General features: G+C 38.1%; 1 protein-coding gene across 1 annotated transcript; it reads right to left on the bottom strand.

The window, feature by feature from the left end:
* Positions 1-25,761, bottom strand: LOC112240299 (receptor-type tyrosine-protein phosphatase epsilon-like; the record flags this gene model as incomplete). Its single annotated transcript, XM_042315177.1, is given in 16 exon segments — positions 1-1,311; positions 1,621-1,756; positions 2,145-2,296; positions 2,867-2,992; positions 3,342-3,476; positions 4,146-4,222; positions 6,762-6,855; positions 7,290-7,439; positions 8,235-8,370; positions 8,538-8,701; positions 11,256-11,375; positions 20,638-20,735; positions 20,898-20,934; positions 21,148-21,224; positions 23,068-23,158; positions 25,625-25,761. Coding segments are annotated over 16 exon segments (1,805 nt in total), but the record flags the coding sequence as incomplete, so codon positions are not given.

The raw sequence follows: 25,761 nt of genomic DNA, 5'->3' as shown, positions 1-25,761 counted from the left end.
GACAGTTCAGGACATTTAACAAAAAAACCAAATGTATCCAAACTGCAATACAAAATGAATATACAAATGATGACTGTAACTTTTCAGATTTAACATATTTGACAGAATGTATCTGTGCTGTTCCTTGGTGGTATTCTGGGTGATGTACATGTGCTTCAGAATATGTGCCGTGGATAACAACAAAACTGCAGTATGTTTGTATTAGTACTACGGATTTGATTAGTACTACTGATTAGTACTACTGATTAGTACTACTGATTAGTACTACTGATTAGTACTACGGATTTGATTAGTACTACGGATTAGTACTACTGATTAGTACTACTGATTAGTACTACTGATTAGTACTACTGATTAGTAGTACTGATTAGTAGTACTACTGGTACCTTGTTATTATATGTGGAGTTGCATGTTGATTTTCTGTACTGAAGTAGGCTACTACTTCCATCAGGAAACTAATTCTTACAATTCCTTAATATGTTGTTTTAAACTATTATCCTTGACAATAATAATAATAATAATAATAATAATAATAATGGCGTAACTTGATATTCAATACTTTGCATAATTTTTTTTGTGTGTTCTTGATATTGTGCCTGAAAAAACTTGCATTGTAAAGACCTTAATATATATATATATATATTTTTTTTAAATAAAAGGGTTATTTCCAATTAAATAAAAGATAGATGAGATATCACCTCTAGTCACAGATAGAAGGCGTCAATACATGTCAGAATATCGTACTAATTAATATTCACATAACGTTCTTAGAATGCAATCAAATGGAAGGTATCGATACGTAAAACAGTTACAATAGCGCCTCTTTTCAAAAGGGAACAAAGGACGGTCAGAAGCCAAAATAAACGCTCAGTCTGAATAAACAAGATGTTTAACAAAAGTACAGTATCATACAACAACTAAAACATGTGAATAAAGAGACATAAAGTTTTAAAAAAAAAAAAAACACTTGAATTTCATTACAAAATAATTATTATACATGATGTGAAATATACATTATTAATCTTACATTTTGGCATTTACAAATCTTCGTCCGTTGACGTACAGTATATTACAGCGAGGGATGGAGTTTTTAGTTACAGTAGGGACAAGTGCATAGCAAAATAGAGAAACATTTAATCCTTCTAAGGACAAAACACAAAGCCTGACCAGCTGGTATTAAAAAAAAACAACAACATTTGAACAACAAAAAAAAATGTTTGTAAGGCAAATATTTCATCATTTAAAATTGGCATAGTCTGAGAAAATGTCCACAAAGTCTTGTACCACACGGTAGCAGAAGTCGTATTGTTCCTGGGGAAAGAATTTGAGAACCATCAGGGAGAATTCTAAATACGACTCCGGTGAACTAACGTGTAAATGTTCACTGTGTCGATGTTTTACGTCCGTTCTGATCGTTTTACTGTAAAGCCAGAGCACCAAAGACAAGTGTCCATTCTGTGTTAAACTTAATGGACAATACATGATTATATTATCTATTAATGGCATTGGGACCTGATAGATACTTGGTCAATTATAATGTGTGCCAAACTATGTTAAAATATTGGATTCTTTAGAAATTAAAATAGGTTTATAAATGGTGATTTGTGTCAATGTCCTCACCACGGTCTGGACCATATGTGGCCTCTGCATCCGTAAACTCTTCACAGTCTGGAAGACGTCCAGTAGGCCCTCAGCCTTGACCCGCTCCAGGATATTGCTCAGTGCAATGAACGTACCTGTTCGCCCTGCACCAGCACTACACAACAAAACATTCAAGAAAAACAGTGACTTTTGGGGTTTTGTGACTGTTGTAATAAAAAAAAAGTGTTACCATAGTAACAGTAAATGTGTAATAAAGTGTTACCATAGTAACAGTAAATGTGTAATAAAGTGTTACCATAGTAACAGTAAATGTGTAATAAAGTGTTACCATAGTAACAGTAAATGTGTAATAAAGTGTTACCATAGTAACAGTAAATGTGTAATAAAGTGTTACCATAGTAACAGTACATGTGTAATAAAGAATTGTTCCGAAGTATATTTAAAGTGGTATAAGAGTGTTACTTAGGTAACAGTGAAGTGTAAAAGTGTTCCCAAAGTAACATATTCCAACACATGGTGATAAGGGTCAGAGTTTTAGCTACCTGCAGTGTACGATGATGGGATGGTTTCCTGACTGCTGTTGCTGTCTCTGCACCGAGGCGATGATGTCGATCATTCCTTTCCCTTCGGCTGGGATCCCGATCTCTGGCCAGCCGTGAAAATGGAAGTGGCGGACCAGACGTGTCTGCTTATCCTGAAACATGGAAACCCAGGTTTGGAAATATAATGTAGCTGCCAGGATGCTAATTGTAGCAGCATACTAGGTGTGGACAGATCATTTAGCATCGGGAGCTAATTTTAGCAACATGCTAGGTGTGGACAGATCATTTAGCATTGGGAACTAATTTTAGCAACATGCTAGGTGTGGACAGATAATTTAGCATTGGGAAGCTAATTTTAGCAACATGCTAGGTGTGGACAGATAATGTAGCTGTCAGGATGCTAATTTTAGCAACATGCTAGGTGTGGACAGATCATTCAGCATTGGGAGCAAATTTTTGCCACTTGCTAAGTTTTGGAAAGATAATGTATGATGCAGATTTTTGCAATACGCTACTTTCTCGTGATGACTGTTAAACGTCTAATTTGGGTTGAGGGTTACAAGATTAGCAATATGCTAACACGACAAACACTTTATTCCTGTGATTAATCATGGACTCCTCTAGAAGTAAGAAGAAGGTTAATAAGTTAATAAGGTTAATGTCTCAATAAACTATTGCTTTTAGGTCCCTCACTACCTCAGGGTATTTCCGTGTAAACTTACTGGGCCGTAGGTGAGTACCAGATCCCGTACACTGAAGCTGTCACACACAGTGGATCCCTTCATCTCTACCGTGTAGTCTCCATAGGTCACTGAGTCCTCTGTGGGCCAGTACTGGAAACACTTGTCCTGCAGGAGACACAGTCAGGAGATTAAGACTGAGTACTGGATGGCATAGTGATTCTATTACCATCAAATAATAGAAGACATGTTCACGAACAGTAGCCTACTACAATATTACAATAACTTAAATCATGTTAAGAACAGTACTCTACTACAATATTACAATAACTCAAATCATGTTAGAACAGTACTCTACTACAATATTACAATAACTCAACACAAAGAGGTCCTAGTTTTGGATCCTTGCTAGCGGTAGACAAGTAAGATGCAGTAGTTAGTAAGTGAATAGCATAGAGACATATCATATAATATGAATTATTTAAATGCTATTTCTTCGCCGGATTATCCTTCCTACCTGCTCCCTCTCCTGTAGTTCCGTCAGCATGACGATGGAGTGACACTTCCACTCCCACGCCATTCTCCAGTAGTCCTCTACCGTGTGAGATAAAGGACCCTGGGTCGCTATGAAGTAGTCCTTCTGCCTGTAGCCCTGAGGACACCCACCACAGTACACAGTACAGGCATTACTACCATGTCAGACAGGTACAACTTTCTGTCCACCACAGTACACAGTGCAGGCATTACCACCATGTCAGACAGGTACAACTTCCTGTCCACCACAGTACACAGTGCAGGCATTACCACCATGTCAGACAGGTACAACTTCCTGTCCACCACAGTACACAGTGCAGGCATTACCACCATGTCAGACAGGTACAACTTCCTGTACACCACAGTACACAGTACAGTATCGTAATGTTTACTCATTGATATAGTAGTGAGTATTGTACTGTTTACTCATTGATGTAGTAGTGAGTATTGTAATGTTTACTCATTGATATAGTAGTGAGTATTGTAATGTTTACTCATTGATATAGTAGTGAGTATTGTAATGTTTACTCATTGATGTAGTAGTGAGTATTGTACTGTTTACTCATTGATGTAGTAGTGAGTATTGTAATGTTTACTCATTGATATACTAGTGAGTATTGTAACGTCTACTTACATCTATAAATGATACATTGATGTAGTAGTGAGTATTGTATTGTTTACTCATTGATATAGTAGTGAGTATTGTAATGTTTACTCATTGATATAGTAGTGAGTATTGTACTGTTTACTAATTGATGTAATAGTGAGTATTGTAACATCTACTTACATCTATAAATGACGCATTGATGTAGTCAGTAAACTCTTGGCCTCTTCTCATGGACATAATCACTCTGTTGAAGTCATCTGAAAAATAAAATTAAAGATTAGAATTCATATTAAACGGGTGATAACTACAAAGACAGAGTACACAGAGTACACAGAGTACACAGAGTAGTACAGAGTACACAGAGTACAGAGTATACAGAGTACACAGAGTACACAGAGTACACAGAGTACACAGAGTACACAGAGTACACAGAGTACACAGAGTACACAGAGTATACAGAGTACACAGAGTACACAGAGTACACAGTACACAGAGTACACAGAGTACACCAGAGTACACAGAGTACACAGAGTACACAGAGTACACCGAGTACACAGAGTACACAGAGTACACAGAGTACACAGAGTATACAGAGTACACAGAGTACACACCGAGTACACAGAGTATACAGAGTACACCGAGTACACAGAGTACACAGAGTACACAGAGTACACAGAGTACACAGAGTATACAGAGTACACCGAGTACACAGAGTACACAGAGTATACAGAGTACACAGAGTACACAGAGTACACAGAGTACACAGAGTATATCAATGGCATAACAACTCAATCTACCGATAAAAAACCGACCCCCCTTCATCGTAACTGCAGAATTACGACATGGGTTTGGCGTTTTAATGACGCGGCACTTTGGTTTTGGACATATTTATTATCTGTCAGACAAACTACGCAAAAAGTGAAGGCCTTCATTCTGAGCCCTGTAGACCCTGGTCAAACGTAGTGCACTAAAATATGGAATAGGGTGCCATAGTAGTGCACTAAATAGGGAATAGGGTGCCATAGTAGTGCACTAAATAGGGAATAGGGTGCCATAGTAGTTCACTAAATAGGGAGCCATAGTAGTGCACTAAATAGGGAATAGGGTGCCATTTGCAATGCACCCTAAAACACTCCTCCAGATTCATTTCCAAAAACACTATTTGTAAGATGAGAGACAGGCAATGAAAAAACGCATCACTCAACCTAAAGAACAGCACAAACAATGAGCGTTTTATCAGATAAAACAACAAGACGCCTGACTAAAAGGATCTCTTGATGTCAGTCCCACGCATCAAGGTTTAAATATATGAATACCAAATATGAAAAGGTGGTTTAGGTTAGGGTTAAGGTTTGGGATAGGGTCAAAAATTATGATTTTCAAAATGAGTTCCAAGCACTGGGATTAAACCGGCGATCCGTGGAGACGTAGCTAACGCCCTAGCAAGGCGCGGGTCTACTAGATGGTAACAGGGACTCGCGTCGCCCCCCCTAGTGGACGTTATAGGAAACTGCCATGGAAATAAATGTCCCTGTAATTTCCCCCTTTCCATTACACCAACACACATCTTAACTCACTAAAGGTGCGGCCCTTAACGGCCCTACAATCGACCGGTCTGAGGAAAGAGCAGATGAATTAGGGGTAGAAGGAATCGGATCATCTGTGATGCTGTCACTGTTGATTTATGAATAGATCGCCCGTATTAGATGTCTAAAAGCCAGCGTCTCAAATGGCAACCTATTCCCTATAGAGTGCACTACTTTTGACCACAGACCCTATAGACCCTGGTCAAAAGTAGTGCACTAAATAGGGAATAGGGTGCCATAGTAGTGCACTAAATAGGGAATAGGGTGCCATAGTAGTGCACTAAATAGGGAATAGGGTGCCATAGTAGTGCACTAAATAGGGAATAGGGTGCCATAGTAGTGCACTAAATAGGGAATAGGGTGCCATAGTAGTGCACTAAATAGGGAATAGGGTGCCATAGTAGTGCACTAAATAGGGATAGGGTGCCTAGTAGTGCACTAAATAGGGAATAGGCGTGCCATAGTAGTGCACTAAATAGGGAATAGGGTGCCATAGTAGTGCACTAAATAGGGAATAGGGTGCCATAGTAGTGCACTAAATAGGGAATAGGGTGCCATAGTAGATGCACTAAATAGGGAATAGGGTGCCATCCAGATGCATTTCCCAGGGTGCCACTATTTGTAAGGGAATAAGAGTGATAATAGCAAAATAGAAAAACGCCATAGTAGTGCACTAAATAGGAATAGGGTGCCACAAGTAGTGCACTAAATAAATAGAGCCATAGTTTATCCAGATAAAATAGGGAATAGGGTGCAAGTAGTGCACTGGGAATAATTTGAGATGATCTCCTCCAGATCCATTTCCCAAACACTATTTGTCAGGCAATGAAAAACGCATCACTCAACCTAAAGAACAGCACAAACAATGAGCGTTTTTATCAGATAAAACAACAAGAACTAAAGGATCTCAATGTCAGTCCCACGCATCAAGGTTTAAATATATGAATACCAAATATGAAAAGGTAACATATACAATGGATTTCCCTGGTTAATTCTACACGAATGCAATTTAGGTGAGCGAACCAAGGGAATAAGGGATTTGATAATATCTCCCGTTTCGTTCTAAATAAGGGGGGTTATGAACACAATATAATCTGTGGGTCACAATCTGCTCACAAGTTAAAGAATACCCGCATGACGTAATGTAGAGTTACTCTGAGGGGGAAACAGATCTCATTCAGGTTGTTGTGTTGTATCCGGTGTTCCTTACATGGAATAATCTGGAGCACTCTGTTCTTCTTCATGTTGGCAGGGAGATTTCCCATCCTCATGTTCTCCTTCATTATCCGCATGTTGGTCAGTTTCTGGACGATAAAGGGGGGCGCAGGAAAGTGTCAGGGTGTAAATGTACACATAGATGACTTAATATTTTATACCTTTATTTAACTAGGCAATTAAGCAAGTCAATTAAGAACAATGTTTATTTTTTTTTTTTTACAATGGCTGCCTACCCCCTCCCCCGGAGAGACCCTCCCCTAACCCGGAGGACGCTGGGCCAATTGTGCGCCGCCCTATGGGACTCCAGATCATGGCTGGGTTGTGACACAACCGCTGAGCCACTCGGGGGGCCCAAAAATAAGAGCAATGCAAATGAACATAGAATGATTTATACCCGATGTCCACAATTGCTATTATAAGGATACACAGACTTTCAAGGATTCTAAGCTGCATAGAGCAAAGGGCTCTATCTTATCAACTACAACCCTGTCAGAGAAGAGAGACGACCCCTGGCTCTCACTTTGAACTCTTCCTCCAGGCCGACCCTGTCGAAGGGGGCGTGGGTGTTGTGGAGTTTGTGCAGGTGTCCTTCCAGAGATGACACGTCCAGTTCTGTGTCTCCGTAGAGGTAGTATTCCAACAGGGCCTGGTAGATGAACGAGTACTGAATCTGGAGGCCACAGAGGAAGACAAACAGATATTTAGAGCACTAGAACAATAGGAATGAAAGTCCATACACTTTGATAATTGCTTCCAAATGAAGAAGCTGAAGAAGAAGTAGAAACTGGAGAAGAGGCTGAAGAAGCAGAAGAAGAAGGAGAAAAAGAAGAAGAAGAAGAAGAAGAAGAAGAAGGAGAAGAAGAAGGAGAAGAAGAAGAAGAGGAAGGAGAAGAAGAAGGAGAAGAAAGAAGAAGAAGAAGAAGAAGAAGAAGAAGAAGAAGAAGAAGAAGAAGAAGAAGAAGGAGAAGAAGAAGAAGGAGAAGAAGAAGAAGAAGAAGAAGGAGAAAAAGAAGAATGAGAAGAAGGAGAAAAAGGAGAAGAAGAAGGAGAAGAAGAAGGAGAAGAAGAAGAAGAAAGAGAAGGAGAAGAAGAAGGAGAAGAAGAAGAAGAAGAAAGAGAAGGAGAAGAAGAAGGAGAAGAAGAAGCAGAAGGAGTAACTGAAGAAGAGGCCAAAGAAGCAGAAGAAGAAGAAGGAGAAGAAGAAGAAAAAGAGCAAGGAGAAGAAGGAAGAAGGAGAAGAAGAAGAAGATGAATCAGATGAGATCAAGTGTGGTGTTCCACAGGGATAGATTCTTGGACCTCTATTATTTTCTAGTTAACATTACAAATACATATTTAGAACACTGTAGTAGTAGGACGGACAATGCTTACTTTTGGACAGTTGCTAGTCCTAGTACTAAGAGAAACATAGACTGATGCATTGCATGAAATAGTGTTGTGACCCTGTTGTTTTGAGCCAACTCACGTCTGTCTGTACAAGCTGTGAGCGCTGGTCTCTTATCTTGGACACAAAACCAAAGACGTCAATCTTCTGCTCTCGGTGCATCATGTCAATCACGCCGTCAATCACAATGAAGGTCCCTGTCCTTCCCACACCAGCACTGCCGAGACAAAGGACAGAGAAGGCCAAGGAGTCAACTATCTATAGCATGACAGTTAGATCTCTCTCTCTCTCCCTAAAGACAGGTGGGGAAGAAACCTTCAGGTTACTATGTCCAGTACAACAGTTGAAATTTGCCTAAAAGACTACATCCCCAGTATAAAGTACCTGCAGTGAACCACGATGGGCCCAGCGAAGGAGGAGTTGACCGTCTTGACTTTCTTGAGGAACTTGAGCATGCCGATGGGGGAAAAGGGCACCCCAAAATCAGGCCAGCTGGTGAAGTGGAGCTGGGTGACCAGCCTGGAGGGCTTGGTGCCGTCGCTGGCCTGCTACAGGAGACGACACACAGAGCAGACATACAGAGTCATTACTATAAACCAGATACTACATAGAGTCATTACTATAAACCAGACACTACATTACTATAGAGTCATTACTATAAACCAGCTCCTACATAGTCATTACTATAAACCAGATACTACATAGAGTCATTACTATAAACTAGACACTACATTACTATAGAGTCATTACTATAAACCAGCTCCTACATAGAGTCATTACTATAAACCAGATACTGCACAGAGTCATTACTATAAAGCAGATACTACATTACTATAGAGTCATTACTATAAACCAGATACTACATAGAGTCATTACTATAAACCAGATACTACATAGAGTCATTACTATAAACCAGACACTACATTACTATAGAGTCATTACTATAAACCAGCTCCTACATAGTCATTACTATAAACCAGATACTACATAGAGTCATTACTATAAACCAGACACTACATAGAGTCATTACTATAAACCAGACACTACATTACTATAGAGTCATTACTATAAACCAGCTCCTACATAGTCATTACTATAAATCAGATACTACATAGAGTCATTACTATAAACCAGACACTACATTACTATAGAGTCATTACTATAAACCAGCTCCTACATAGTCATTACTATAAATCAGATACTACATAGAGTCATTACTATAAACTAGACACTACATTACTATAGAGTCATTACTATAAACCAGCTCCTACATAGAGTCATTACTATAAACCAGATACTACATTACTATAGAGTCATTACTATAAACCAGATACTACATTACTATAGAGTCATTACTATAAACCAGATACTACATAGAGTCCTTACCAGATACTACATTACTATAGAGTCATTACTATAAACCACTACATTACTATAGTCATTACTATAAACCAGAAACTACATAGAGTCATTACTATAACCCAGATACTACATAGAGTCATTACTATAAACCAGATACTACATTACAATAGAGTCATTACTATAAACCAGCTACTACATAGAGTCATTACTATAAACCAGATACTGCACAGAGTCATTAATATAAACCAAATACTACATAGAGTCATTACTATAAACCAGATACTACATTACAATAGAGTCATTACTATAAACCACTAATTACTATAGAGTCATTACTATAAACCAGAAACTACATAGAGTCATTACTATAAACCAGATACTACATAGAGTCATTACTATAAACCAGATACTACATTACAATAGAGTCATTACTATAAACCAGATACTACATAAAGTCATTACTATAAACCAGATACTACATTACAATAGAGTCATTACTATAAACCAGCTACTACATAGAGTCATTACTATAAACCAGATACTGCACAGAGTCATTACTATAAACCAGATACTACATAGAGTCATTACTATAAACCAGATACTTACATAGAGTCATTACTATTACTACATAGAGTCATTACTATAAACCAGATACTACATGAAACAAAAAAGGGTTCTGCATGGAACCAAAAAGGGTTCTGCATGGAACCAAAAAGGGTTCTGCATGAAACAAAAAAGGGTTCTGCATGGAACCAAAAAGGGTTCTGCCGGGAACCAAAAAGGGTTCAACCTGGAACCAAAAAGGGTTCTGCATGAAACAAAAAAGGGTTCTGCATGGAACCAAAAAGGGTTCTACCTGAAACCAAAAAGGGTTCTGCATGGAACCAAAAAGGGTTCTACAAAGGGGTCTCCTATGAGGACAGCCAAATTATGTATGTATTATGTAGATTATAAATAAAGGTCATTTTTGTATATAGTTGCTACATTTTTCAATTTGGGCAATTCAAGTCTAAAATATCAAAGTGGAAATTACAAACGCTCAAATTATGATCCTACATCTGTAGTCCACTCTAATCACACGACACAAAAAACAGACACTGTTTACAGCACATCTTTTAAGTTTCTATGTCCATCAGTGTTGTAGAGCTCTGTAGACTACATATTTACAGTCAAATACCTTTTAGTATCACTTTAGTATACTACAAGTGAATAAGTGTAGTACTTTAGTATACTACAAGTGAACAAGTATAGTACTTTAGTATACTTCAAGTGAATAAGTGTAGTACTTTAGTATACTACACATGATTAAGTATAGTACTTTAGTATACTACAAGTGAATAAGTGTAGTACTTTAGTATACTTGAATAAGTATTATACTACAAGTGAATAAGTATAGTACTTTAGTATACTACAAGTGAATAAGTATAGTACTTTAGTATACTACAAGTGAATAAGTATAGTACTTTAGTATACTACAAGTGAATAAGTATAGTACTTTAGTATACTACAAGTGAATAAGTATAGTACTTTAGTATACTACAAGTGATTAAGTATAGTACTTTAGTATACTACAAGTGAATAAGTATAGTACTTTAGTATACTACAAGTGATTAAGTATAGTACTTTAGTATACTACAAGTGAATAAGTATAGGACAGGCAAGCACTTACATTTCCAACCAAACCTACAGTACTATTATAATCTACATGACCCACATGATTACCATCTAATAATAACTTACATATTGTATGCAGAACTTCCGTATGGTGTAGTCCACCAACACAGTGAAGTCTTCCACAGCAACCCGGACATTACCATAGGTCCAACAGCCCTGGTCTGGCCAGTACTGGTAACACTTGTCCTAGTGGTTTGGAAACACACAAACAGGGAAGCAATGAGTCACCACAGGACACTCAGGTTTTAATCATAGAGAATGTTCCAATGTCTATACTAGCACCCTTACTTAGTATAAAACAGGGTTGGAGTCAGTTCTATTTTAATTCCAGTTCATTCAGAAAGTATAAATAACCTAATTCCAACTTCAATGATACAGTTTCATTTTTGAAAAGCATTGGAGAGAATTGGAATTGGAATTTCTGTGTATTTACTGAATTGACAGGAATATATATATAATTGACCCCAACACGGTATGAAACAAATTATCAGGTGTGCATTTCTAAGTGGTAAGCTAGCATGGAGACTGCATGTTTACAGGTCATTCTAAGTGGTATGCTAGCATGGAGACTGCATGTTTACAGGTCATTCTAAGTGGTATGCTAGCATAGAGACTGCATGTTTACAGGTCATTCTAAGTGGTATGCTAGCATGGAGACTGCATGTTTACAGGTCATTCTAAGTGCTATGCTAGCATGGAGACTGCATGTTTACAGGTCATTCTAAGTGCTATGCTAGCATGGAGACTGCATGTTTACAGGTCATTCTAAGTGCTATGCTAGCATGGAGACTGCATGTTTACAGGTCATTCTAAGTGCTATGCTAGCATGGAGACTGCATGTTTACAGGTCATTCTAAGTGGTATGCTAGCATGGAGACTGCATGTTTACAGGTCATTCTAAGTGCTATGCTAGCATGGAGACTGCATGTTTACAGGTCATTCTAAGTGCTATGCTAGCATAGAGACTGCATGTTTACAGGTCATTCTAAGTGGTATGCTAGCATGGAGACTGCATGTTTACAGGTCATTCTAAGTGCTATGCTAGCATGGAGACTGCATGTTTACAGGTCATTCTAAGTGGTATGCTAGCATGGAGACTGCATGTTTACAGGTCATTCTAAGTGCTATGCTAGCATGGAGACTGCATGTTTACAGGTCATTCTAAGTGGTATGCTAGCATGGAGACTGCATGTTTACAGGTCATTCTAAGTGCTATGCTAGCATGGAGACTGCATGTTTACAGGTCATTCTAAGTGCTATGCTAGCATGGAGACTGCATGTTTACAGGTCATTCTAAGTGCTATGCTAGCATGGAGACTGCATGTTTACAGGTCATTCTAAGTGGTATGCTAGCATGGAGACTGCATGTTTACAGGTCATTCTAAGTGGTATGCTAGCATAGAGACTGCATGTTTACAGGTCATTCTAAGTGGTATGCTAGCATGGAGACTGCATGTTTACAGGTCATTCTAAGTGCTATGCTAGCATGGAGACTGCATGTTTACAGGTCATTCTAAGTGCTATGCTAGCATGGAGACTGCATGTTTACAGGTCATTCTAAGTGCTATGCTAGCATAGAGACTGCATGTTTACAGGTCATTCTAAGTGCTATGCTAGCATAGAGACTGCATGTTTACAGGTCATTCTAAGTGCTATGCTAGCATGGAGACTGCATGTTTACAGGTCATTCTAAGTGCTATGCTAGCATGGAGACTGCATGTTTACAGGTCATTCTAAGTGCTATGCTAGCATGGAGACTGCATGTTTACAGGTCATTCTAAGTGGTATGCTAGCATGGAGACTGCATGTTTACAGGTCATTCTAAGTGCTATGCTAGCATGGAGACTGCATGTTTACAGGTCATTCTAAGTGCTATGCTAGCATGGAGACTGCATGTTTACAGGTCATTCTAAGTGCTATGCTAGCATGGAGACTGCATGTTTACAGGTCATTCTAAGTGCTATGCTAGCATAGAGACTGCATGTTTACAGGTCATTCTAAGTGGTATGCTAGCATGGAGACTGCATGTTTACAGTATTCTAAGTGCTATGCTAGCATAGAGACTGCATGTTTACAGGTCATTCTAAGTGCTATGCTAGCATGGAGACTGCATGTTTACAGGTCATTCTAAGTGCTATGCTAGCATGAGAGACTGCATGTTTACAGGTCATTCTAAGTGGTATGCTAGCATAGAGACTGCATGTTTACAGGTCATTCTAAGTGCTATGCTAGCATGGAGACTGCATGTTTACAGGTCATTCTAAGTGCTATGCTAGCATGGAGACTGCATGTTTACAGGTCATTCTAAGTGCTATGCTAGCATGGAGACTGCATGTTTACAGGTCATTCTAAGTGCTATGCTAGCATGGAGACTGCATGTTTACAGGTCATTCTAAGTGGTAAGCTAGCATGGAGACTGCATGTTTACAGGTCATTCTAAGTGCTATGCTAGCATGGAGACTGCATGTTTACAGTGCATTCTAAGTGGTATGCTAGCATAGAGACTGCATGTTTACAGGTCATTCTAAGTGCTATGCTAGCATGGAGACTGCATGTTTACAGGTCATTCTAAGTGCTATGCTAGCATGGAGACTGCATGTTTACAGTGCATTCTAAGTGGTAAGCTAGCATAGAGACTGCATGTTTACAGGTCATTCTAAGTGGTAAGCTAGCATGGAGACTGCATGTTTACAGGTCATTCTAAGTGCTATGCTAGCATGGAGACTGCATGTTTACAGGTCATTCTAAGTGGTATGCTAGCATGGAGACTGCATGTTTACAGGTCATTCTAAGTGGTATGCTAGCATGGAGACTGCATGTTTACAGGTCATTCTAAGTGCTATGCTAGCATGGAGACTGCATGTTTACAGGTCATTCTAAGTGCTATGCTAGCATAGAGACTGCATGTTTACAGGTCATTCTAAGTGCTATGCTAGCATGGAGACTGCATGTTTACAGGTCATTCTAAGTGGTATGCTAGCATAGAGACTGCATGTTTACAGGTCATTCTAAGTGCTATGCTAGCATGGAGACTGCATGTTTACAGGTCATTCTAAGTGCTATGCTAGCATGGAGACTGCATGTTTACAGGTCATTCTAAGTGCTATGCTAGCATGGAGACTGCATGTTTACAGGTCATTCTAAGTGCTATGCTAGCATGGAGACTGCATGTTTACAGGTCATTCTAAGTGCTATGCTAGCATGGAGACTGCATGTTTACAGGTCATTCTAAGTGCTATGCTAGCATAGAGACTGCATGTTTACAGGTCATTCTAAGTGCTATGCTAGCATGGAGACTGCATGTCTCGTACGGTGTAGCCTTCAATAACAACATCTAGATTGTACACATAGTATAGAAGATAAGACAGTACTGTAGTATTAGATGCTATTAGTTGACACGCGGGGGGGGCTCTGTCTTGACTTCTTAGCTCCCCCTGACTCTGCAACCTATTAGAGTGAGAAGGAAGAACTCCCTCCAGGGCCGGCCCGCCCAATGGGCAGGATTAGGCGGCCATCTATTGCGGCAGATTGACAAGGGCATCATTTTCTAAGCTAAACTGACCAAGACCAAGACGCACTCTCCAACAACAGCAGGGGAGCCTAGTGGTTAGAGCGTTGGACTAGTAACCGAAAGGTTGCAAGTTCAAACCCCTGAGTTGCCCCTGAACAGGCAGTTAACCCACTGTTCCTAGGCCGTCATTGAAAATAAGAATTTGTTCTTAACTGACTTGCCTGGTTAAATAAAGGTAAAAAAATAAACATAAAACCTCATATTTCTGCCCCAAAAAGAATGAGTATTTCTCTCAACCAGTGGCCTAAGGGCTTATTAGGTGAGTGCTGATGATGACCTGTGATAAGCAGTGCTCAGGAAGGGAAAGGAAGGGGGGTGTAAAAAATATTTATCTTGTCCATTCCCAGGGTGCTGTTGGAGAGACGCGGAGCTCCTCCTACGGTCTGTTAAAAAAAATGGACGTAAATCATGTAGCAGATATAGCCTACGGTAGAAAGAGCACAGGGCCTTTTCTGTAGCCTACAGGCAGGAGAGAACATGAAGGACAGAGTGAAAAAAGAAAGTCCCTCTGTATTTCCCTGCTGTGGAAACACAGTGCCAAGAGGCTCAGGATAACACCTGATTAAAAGTTGGGTAGCTGATATTCAGAGCTTAAAATAGCCACATTGATTAGTCACATGATTCTGGACTAATAAAGCCTATGTAATTGCCTGGTTTATAAAAATGGTAGGCTGCCTACCACAGAGATGGACATTCATACAATTCCATTGCGGGGCTGACACTGTAGGCTACATCCCAGTAAGCACAGACAGACGCCAACGTCATTTGGTTCTGTCCAGGCGTCGTTTTTTTGGTGTTTTTTTTTTGTTGTGCGGTCCAGACCGGCCTTGAACCAATCATAAACGTTTGTATTTGGTTCAGGTTTGATGCGGTAGGACCAGCCTTGATTGGACCAGCATTGATTGGACCAAATCTGAGCCAATCATAGACGTCTATGTTTGGACCAAATCAAGTGTGCTCCAGACCGAATCAAATCAGAACCTAAATGAACCTAACTTCAACGTCTGAAAAATACTATATTTTTGACGTCTTTTCAACATCATTTTGCTTACTAGGACTATTCTAGATTTGTAGGGGTATAGGAGGGTGGCATTGAATGTGTGTATTGAATGCATCACCATCCTAAAGGTGACTGGTAGACACTGAGTGCAGTAGAGAATGTGAGGGCTTAATCTGCCAGCCAGCCAATCAGAATTAGCCAGTCTAAAACCACTTAAAGAGAGTTTGCTGACTAATTATGATAAAGACTTAGAGGGCTTTATTAGCCATTATTTAATCATCGATTCCGAGCAGCACAAAAGCTGATTTTAATCTCCTTTCTTTCCTGTTTGTATTGATCTCTGCAAGGTTAGCTCTCTCTCTCGCTCTCTCTCTCTCTCTCTCTCTCTCTTCTCTCTCTCTGTCTCTCTCTCTCTCTCTTCTCTCTCTCTCTCTGTCTCTCTCTCTCTCTCTCTCTCTCTCTCGCTCCCTCTCTCTCTCTAGGGTAAAGCTCCTTGGGACTGCTCACAGGGGAAAGTACACATGGAGACAGATGACCTCGTCTGTTTAAGGAGAGATTGTGAAGTGGAAATGGATGGCTTGACTTCAGAGGCTTGAGGGCACTCAAGTATAGCAAGTATAGCAGCAATGTGTTAGTGTAGTAGTAACCTAGGATGAGTGTAGTAGTAATATAGTATTAGTATCAGTGTAGTAGTAATATAGTATTAATGTAGTAGTAATATAGTATTAGTATCAGTGTAGTAGTAACATAGGATTAGTGTAGTAGTAATATAGTATTAATGTAGTAGTAATATAGTATTAGTATCCGTGTAGTAGTAACATAGGATTAGTGTAGTAGTAATATATGATGAGTGTAGTAGTAACATAGGATGAGTGTAGTAGTAATATAGTATTAGTGTAGTAGTACTATAGTATTAATGTAGTAGTAATATAGTATTAGTATCAGTGTAGTAGTAACATAGGATGAGTGTAGTAGTAACATAGGATTAGTGTAGTAGTAATATATGTGTAGTAGTAACATAGGATGAGTGTAGTAGTAATATAGTATTAGTATCAGTGTAGTAGTAATATAGGATGAGTGTAGTAGTAACATAGGATGAGTGTAGTAGTAATATAGGATGAGTGTAGTAGTAATATATGATGAGTGTAGTAGTAATATAGGATTAGAATCAGTGTAGTAGTAATATAGTATTAATGTAGTAGTAATATAGTATTAGTATCAGTGTAGTAGTAATATAGGATGAGTGTAGTAGTAACATAGGATGAGTGTAGTAGTAACATAGGATGAGTGTAGTACTAATATAGTATTAGTATCAGTGTAGTAGTAATATAGGATGAGTGTAGTAGTAACATAGGATGCGTGTAGTAGTAATATAGGATGAGTGTAGTAGTAATATAGGATTAGAATCAGTGTAGTAGTAATATAGTATTAATGTAGTAGTAATATAGTATTAGTATCAGTGTAGTAGTAATATAGGATGAGTGTAGTAGTAACATAGGATGAGTGTAGTAGTAATATAGGATGAGTGTAGTAGTAATATAGTATTAGTATCAGTGTAGTAGTAATATAGGATGAGTGTAGTGGTAACATAGGATGAGTGTAGTACTAATATAGGATGAGTGTAGTAGTAACATAGGATGAGTGTAGTAGTAATATAGGATGAGTGTAGTAGTAACATAGGATGAGTGTAGTAGTAATATAGTATTAGTATCAGTGTAGTAGTAATATAGGATGAGTGTAGTAGTAACATAGGATGAGTGTAGTACTAATATAGGATGAGTGTAGTAGTAACATAGGATGAGTGTAGTAGTAATATAGTATTAGTATCAGTGTAGTAGTAATATAGGATGAGTGTAGTAGTAACATAGGATGAGTGTAGTAGTAATATAGGATGAGTGTCGTAGTAACATAGGATGAGTGTAGTAGTAATATAGGATGAGTGTAGTAGTAATATAGGATGAGTGTAGTAGTAACATAGGATGAGTGTAGTAGTAATATAGTATTAGTATCAGTGTAGTAGTAATATAGTATTAATGTAGTAGTAATATAGTATTAGTATCAGTGTAGTAGTAACATAGGATTAGTGTAGTAGTAATATATGATGAGTGTAGTAGTAACATAGGATTAGTGTAGTACTAATATAGTATTAGTGTAGTAGTAATATAGTATTAGTATCATTGTAGTAGTGTAGCAGTGACATAGGATTAGTGTAGTACTAATATAGGATTAGTGTAGTACTAATATAGGATTAGTGTAGTAGTAATATATTATTAGTATCAGTGTAGTAGTGTAGTAGTAATATAGGATTAGTGTAGTAGCAATATAGGATTAGTGTAGTACTAATTTAGTATTAGTGTAGTATTAGTATCAGTGTAGTAGTAATATAGGATTAGAGTAGTAGTAGTAGTATAGGATTAGAGGAGTAGTAGTATAGGATTAGTGTAGTACTAATATAGGATTAGTGTAGTACTAATATAGTATCAGTGTAGTAGTATAGCAGTAATATAGTATTAGTGTAGTAGTAGTATAGTATCAGTGTAGTAGTGTAGTACTAATATAGTATTAGTGTAGTAGTAGTATAGTATTAGTATCATTGTAGTAGTGTAGCAGTGACATAGGATTAGTGTAGTACTAATATAGGATTAGTGTAGTACTAATATAGGATTAGTGTAGTAGTAATATAGTATTAGTATCAGTGTAGTAGTGTAGTAGTAATATAGGATTAGTGTAGTACTAATATAGGATTAGTGTAGTACTAATATAGGATTAGTGTAGTAGTAATATAGTATTAGTATCAGTGTAGTAGTGCAGTAGTAATATAGGAGTAGTGTAGTACTAATATAGGATTAGTGTAGTACTAATATAGTATCAGTGTAGTAGTGTAGCAGTAATATAGTATTAGTGTAGTATAGTATTAGTATCAGTGTAGTAGTGTAGCAGTAATATAGTATTAGTGTAGTAGTAGTATAGTATCAGTGTAGTAGTGTAGCAGTAATATAGTATTAGTGTAGTAGTAGTATAGTATTAGTATCAGTGTAGTAGTGTAGCAGTAATATAGTATTAGTGTAGTATAGTATTAGTATCAGTGTAGTAGTGTAGCAGTAATATAGTATTAGTGTAGTAGTAGTATAGTATCAGTGTAGTAGTGTAGCAGTAATATAGTATTAGTGTAGTAGTAGTATAGTATCAGTGTAGTAGTGTAGCAGTAATATAGTATTAGTGTAGTAGTTGTATAGTATTAGTATCAGTGTAGTAGTGTAGCAGTAATATAGTATTAGTGTAGTAGTAGTATAGTATTAGTATCAGTGTAGTAGTGTAGCAGTAATATAGTATTAGTGTAGTAGTAGTATAGTATTAGTATCAGTGTAGTAGTGTAGCAGTAATATAGTATTAGTGTAGTAGTAGTATAGTATTAGTATCAGTGTAGTAGTGTAGCAGTAATATAGTATTAGTGTAGTAGTAGTATAGTATTAGTACCAGTGTAGTAGTGTAGCAGTAATATAGTATTAGTGTAGTAGTAGTATAGTATTAGTATCAGTGTAGTAGTATAGCAGTAATATAGTATTAGTGTAGTAGTAGTATAGTATTAGTATCAGTGTAGTAGTGTAGCAGTAATAATAGTATTAGTGTAGTAGTAGTATAGTATTAGTATCAGTGTAGTAGTGTAGCAGTAATATAGTATTAGTGTAGTAGTAGTATAGTATTAGTATCAGTGTAGTAGTGTAGCAGTAATATAGTATTAGTGTACTAGTAGTATAGTATTAGTATCAGTGTAGTAGTGTGGCAGTAATATAGTATTAATGTAGTAGTAGTATAGTATTAGTATCAGTGTAGTAGTGTAGCAGTAATATAGTATTAATGTAGTAGTAATATAGTATTAGTATCAGTGTAGTAGTGTAGCAGTAATATAGTATTAGTGTAGTAGTGTAGCAGTAATATAGTATTAGTGTAGTAGTAGTATAGTATTAGTGTGGTAGTTGTATAGTATTAGTATCAGTGTAGTAGTGTAGCAGTAATATAGTATTAGTGTAGTATAGTATTAGTATCAGTGTAGTAGTGTAGCAGTAATATAGTATTAGTGTAGTAGTAGTATAGTATTAGTACAGTGTAGTAGTGTAGCAGTAATATAGTATTAGTGTAGTAGTAGTATAGTATTAGTACAGTGTAGTAGTGTAGCAGTAATATAGTATTAGTGTAGTAGTAGTATAGTATTAGTACCAGTGTAGTAGTGTAGCAGTAATATAGTATTAGTGTAGTAGTTGTATAGTATTAGTACCAGTGTAGTAGTGTAGCGGTAATATAGTATTAGTGTAGTAGTAGTATAGTATTAGTACCAGTGTAGTAGTGTAGAAGTAATATAGTATTAGTGTAGTAGTAGTATAGTATTAGTGCCAGTGTAGTAGTGTAGCAGTAATATAGTATTAGTGTAGTAGTAGTATAGTATTAGTACCAGTGTAGTAGTGTAGCAGTAATATAGTATTAGTGTAGTAGTAGTATAGTATTAGTATCAGTGTAGTAGTGTAGCAGTAATATAGTATTAGTGTAGTAGTAGTATAGTATTAGTACCAGTGTAGTAGTGTAGCAGTAATATAGTATTAGTGTAGTAGTAGTATAGTATTAGTATCAGTGTAGTAGTGTAGCAGTAATATAGTATTAGTGTAGTAGTAGTATAGTATTAGTATCAGTGTAGTAGTGTAGCAGTAATATAGTATTAGTGTAGTAGTAGTATAGTATTAGTACCAGTGTAGTAGTGTAGCAGTAATGTGTAATGAAGACAGTTGCTGTATTTCTAGTGCTGGTAGAACATCATAGAGAAACTCAAAGTGAAAGTAACAGTGTTGACAGTGAAAAAACCAGGAAGTCTTGTAACCAATCACCTCTTTCCTCTCTTTCAGGTTGGTCAGCATGACAATCGTTGCTGTCTTCTGTTCCCATATCATCCTCCAGAAGTCTGCTACCGTGTCTTGTTTAGGACCTGGAACACAACAGTCCATCAGCTCATTAACCCATTCATCTTTGTTGACATTACGGAACCAGCAGCCATATTAAAAAAAAAAAAAATGTGTTATTACATTTGGAAAACACATGTGACATTTCAATTTAAATATTTGCTGCGGAACAACATCGATTTATTTACCTTGTGCTGCGATAAATTTGTTATTGTCCGTGTAGCCCTAACAAAAAAATAAAAAATAAAAACACTTAATTAATAACATTACAATGAAAACTGGTCTTGTTTGGGTTTGGAATAATAACATGATAGATTCTATAATATGTTGATACATATATGATTTATTATTAATATTATTATATATATATATTATCCCAACCTTATTTAGGCCGAAGAAGAACACACATTTAAACAAAAAGCTAGATCCCCAACTCACATGGATATAGGAAGCGTTGATGTAGTCTGAACAGAGGTTTCCTTCTAGCTGTGTTAACACCACCCTGGAATGGTCATCTGTTTAAAACACATGGACACTTTAGGGCTTTTCTTCACAACATTTCAGACAACAATTCCAGTAGGTAAAACTGGTGTCAAAATGGGTGTAAAGACAATTCCTTGATCTCTATTCTATTCGATCTCTGTTCTATTCTATTCCTTGATCTCTATTCTATTCGATCTCTATTCTATTCTATTCCTTGATATCTATTCTATTCTATTCGATCTCTATTCTATTCGATCTCTATTCTATTCTATTCCTTGATCTCTATTCTATTCTATTCTATTCTATTCAATCTCTATTCTATTCTATTCCTTGATCTCTATTCTATTCGATCTCTATTCTATTCTATTCCTTGATCTCTATTCTATTCGATCTCTATTCTATTCGATCTCTATTCTATTCTATTCCTTGATCTCTATTCTATTCTCTATTCTATTCTATTCCTTGATCTCTATTCTATTCGATCTCTATTCTATTCTATTCTTTGATCTCTGTTCTATTCCTTGATCTCTATTCTATTATATTCCTTGATCTCTATTCTATTCGATCTCTATTCTATTCCTTGATCTCTATTTTATTCTATTCCTTGATCTCTATTCTATTCTATTCTATTCTATTCTATTACTTGATCTCTATTCTATTCTATTCCTTGATCTCTATTTTATTCTATTCCTTGATCTCTATTCTATTCTATTCCTTGATCTCTATTCTATTCCTTGATCTCTATTCTATTCGATCTCTATTCTATTCTATTCCTTGATCTCTATTCTATTCCTTGATCTCTATTCTATTCGATCTCTATTCTATTCTATTCCTTGATCTCTATTCTATTCGATCTCTATTCTATTCCTTGATCTCTATTCTATTCGATCTCTATTCTATTCTATTCCTTGATCTCTATTTTGTATTGAATAGATCCTAAAAGTTGGGAGTGAAGATGAACAAATTTCAGTTTCTATAAAAATGGACCGAGGGTTAATTAATGAATAGACCAAAGAGGAAGTAAAACTGTCAAAAGGAAGTGCAGGCAGAACGAGATGAGTTGACTATCTGTGAGGATCTGTATCTACTGCTGTGTGAATACATGTCGCTAGGGAACGAGTCTCGCATCACTGACCGATGCCAAAATAACTTTTGACTTATGCTCTGCAAATAGATACAGACCCAGGAAATGTGGCCCCAAATGACTATCAGGTTGTTCTTTGACACTAGTTAATGATATAGATGTAGAGAGAATGAGATGGAGCCCCTCACATGGGAGGATGTTGGGATATCACTAGTTAATGATAGAGAGAATGAGATGGAGCCCCTCACATGGGAGGATGTTGGGATATCACTAGTTAATGATATAGATAGAATGAGATGGAGATGAGATGGAGCCCCCTCACATGGGAGGATGTTGGGATATCACTAGTTAATGATATAGAGAGAATGAGATGGAGCCCCTCACATGGGAGGATGTTGGGATATCACTAGTTAATGATATAGAGAGAATGAGATGGAGCCCCTCACATGGAAGGATGTTGGGATATCACTAGTTAATGATATAGATGAGATGGAGAATATCACTAGTTAGATGGAGCCCCTCACATGGAAGGATGTTGGGATATCACTAGTTAATGATATCAGATGTAGATAGAATGAGATGGAGCCCCTCACATGGAAGGATGTTGGGATATCACTAGTTAATGATATAGATAGAATGAGATGGAGCCCCTCACATGGAAGGATGTTGGGATATCACTAGTTAATGATATAGATGTAGATAGAATGAGATGGAGCCCCTCACATGGAAGGATGTTGGGATATCACTAGTTAATGATATAGATGTAGATAGAATGAGATGGAGCCCCTCACATGGAAGGATGTTGGGATATCTGTTCTTTTCTCTGTTGTCTTCTTTGTTGGCCTCCTGGCATGTCCCCTGGGTATATCCAGACGGCAATGACTGAAAACAAAACAGAACACACCACAGTCAGTCACAGCCAGCCAGTCAGCCAGCCAGTCAGTCAGCCAGCCAGTCAGTCCCACCACATTCAGTCAGCCAGTCAGTCTGCCAGCCACTCAGTCAGTCAGCCAGTCAGTCAGTCAGCAACACTAGGCTGATCCCAGATCCGTTTGTGACAACGACCGTAGGACGAGCCCAACACAAACAGATCTGGGACCAGGCTAAGCTGCACTGTACTGTTTCACACCTGTAGTATCCTGAGCACGTGGCGAATAAACTTTGAAACTTTAAAAACCTGAATCAACCGCCACGTCTAACAAGTGGTTCAACAGTTTACATGACATACCATCCATTAAAAACCTATCCGGTTACCAGGATTACATTGGCCTTGCTTCCAGGCAGAGCATGTGCATTGTATAGTGTAACCAATAGGTCTTTGTTAAGGCAGTCTATAGGCACTTCCTGTACAACCCCTTGTCCATTAACAGTGACTAACGTAAACTTCCTCTACGTAGAAAACCTCTCCACAAAGAGTGTATCCTACAGTCCAAAGATCCTGAATCATCCTGAATCATAAACTCAAGACTGCGTTTGGACGTCCGTAGAAAACCCCCCTGAATCATGAATCCCCAAATAGAACACAGGGACACTTTATCAACGAGTCATACAACGAGTCCTTACATGATGAACCACTATAATTTTCCTAATTTCCTCAAGATATCAGAACACACAGGGTCCAACACAGTGTCTGGGTATCAAGATATCAGAACACACAGGGTCCAACACAGTGTCTGGGTATCAACACACAGGGTCCAACACAGTGTCTGGGTATCAAGATATCAGAACATACAGGGTCCAACACAGTGTCTGGGTATCAAGATATCAGAACACACAGGGTCCAACACAGTGTCTGGGTATCAAGATATCAGAACACACAGGGTCCAACACAGTGTCTGGGTATCAAGATATCAGAACACACAGGGTCCAAGTGTCTGGGTATCAGTGTCTGGGTATCAAGATATCAGAACATACAGGGTCCAACACAGTGTCTGGGTATCAAGATATCAGAACATACAGGGTCCAACACAGTGTCTGTATCCAACAGGGTTCAACACAGTGTCTGGGTATCAAGATATCAGAACATACAGGGTCCAACACAGTGTCTGGGTATCAAGATATCAGAACATACAGGGTCCAACACAGTGTCTGGGTATCAAGATATCAGAACACACAGGGTCCAACACAGTGTCTGGGTATCAACACACAGGGGTCCAACACAGTGTCTGGGTATCAAGATATCAGAACACACAGGGTCCAACACAGTGTCTGGGTATCAAGATATCAGAACACACAGGGTCCAACACAGTGGCTGGATATCCTTACTTGATCAAAATGAAATCCTACAGTACATTCTACCACTCAGCTTCTGATATAAATTCACTGTCCAATACAACATTGTACATTCATCCTACAGTGGTACCATAAGGACCCTTATGGCAGACAGACTGTACATTACTGCTGTAGCAGTACTGAGAACATTAGAGGAGAGGGTTACACCTACATTACACCTACATTAAACCTACATTAAACCTACATTAAACTCCTCTCTGAAGACCCCGTTGTCAGCTCATACTGTAGTAGGACAGCAGTAGTACATTCATCTACTGAGAGTAGCAGAGGAGAGGACACCTACACTGACCTCCTCTCTGAAGACCCCGTTGTCAGCTCATACTGTAGTAGGACAGCAGTAGTACATTCATCTACTGAGAGTAGCAGAGGACAGGACACCTACACTGACCTCCTCTCTGAAGACCCCATTGTCAGCTTATACTGTAGTAGGACAGCAGTAAGAACAAATTATTTACAATGGCGGTCTACCGCAGCCAAAGCAGGAAGACGCTGGGCCAATTGTGAAGCGCCCTATTGGACTCCCAATCACGGCCGGTTGTGATACAGCCTGGATTCGAACTAAGAGAGTAGTAGTAGTAGAGGATTAGTCCTTACATTGAACTCCTCTCTAACCAGTTTGTCTATAAGTGATTACAGTACTTGGACAGTAGTAGTAGGAGAATAGTCCTTACATTGAACTCCTCTCTGACCAGTTTGTCTATAAGTGATTACAGTACTTGGACAGTAGTAGTAGGAGAATAGTCCTTACATTGAACTCATCTCTGACCAGTTCGTCTATAAGTGATTACAGTACTTGGACAGTAGTAGTAGAGGATTAGTCCTTACATTGAACTCCTCTCTAACCAGTTTGTCTATAAGTGATTACAGTACTTGGACAGTAGTAGTAGAGGATTAGTCCTTACATTGAACTCCACTCTGACCAGTTTGTCTATAAGTGATTACAGTACTTGGACAGTAGTAGTAGGAGAATAGTCCTTTCTTTGAACTCCTCTCTGACCAGTTCGTCTATAAGTGATTACAGTACTTGGACAGTAGTAGCAGGAGAATAGTCCTTACATTGAACTCCTCTCTGAAGAGTTTGCCGTCGTCAGCGGATCGTATCCTGGTCTCGTCCTCCAGGCAGTCGACTGGGATGGGGAAGTAGGTTTTAGAGGCAGAGGGGGATCTGGGAAGCAGCACCACTGTCTGTTGCT

This window comes from Oncorhynchus tshawytscha, unplaced genomic scaffold (assembly GCF_018296145.1).
Source record: "Oncorhynchus tshawytscha isolate Ot180627B unplaced genomic scaffold, Otsh_v2.0 Un_contig_4298_pilon_pilon, whole genome shotgun sequence".
Classification (NCBI taxonomy): Eukaryota; Metazoa; Chordata; class Actinopteri; order Salmoniformes; family Salmonidae; genus Oncorhynchus; species Oncorhynchus tshawytscha.
The sequence above is the reverse complement of the archived record's forward strand: the minus strand, read 5'-3'. Positions and strand labels throughout refer to the sequence as shown.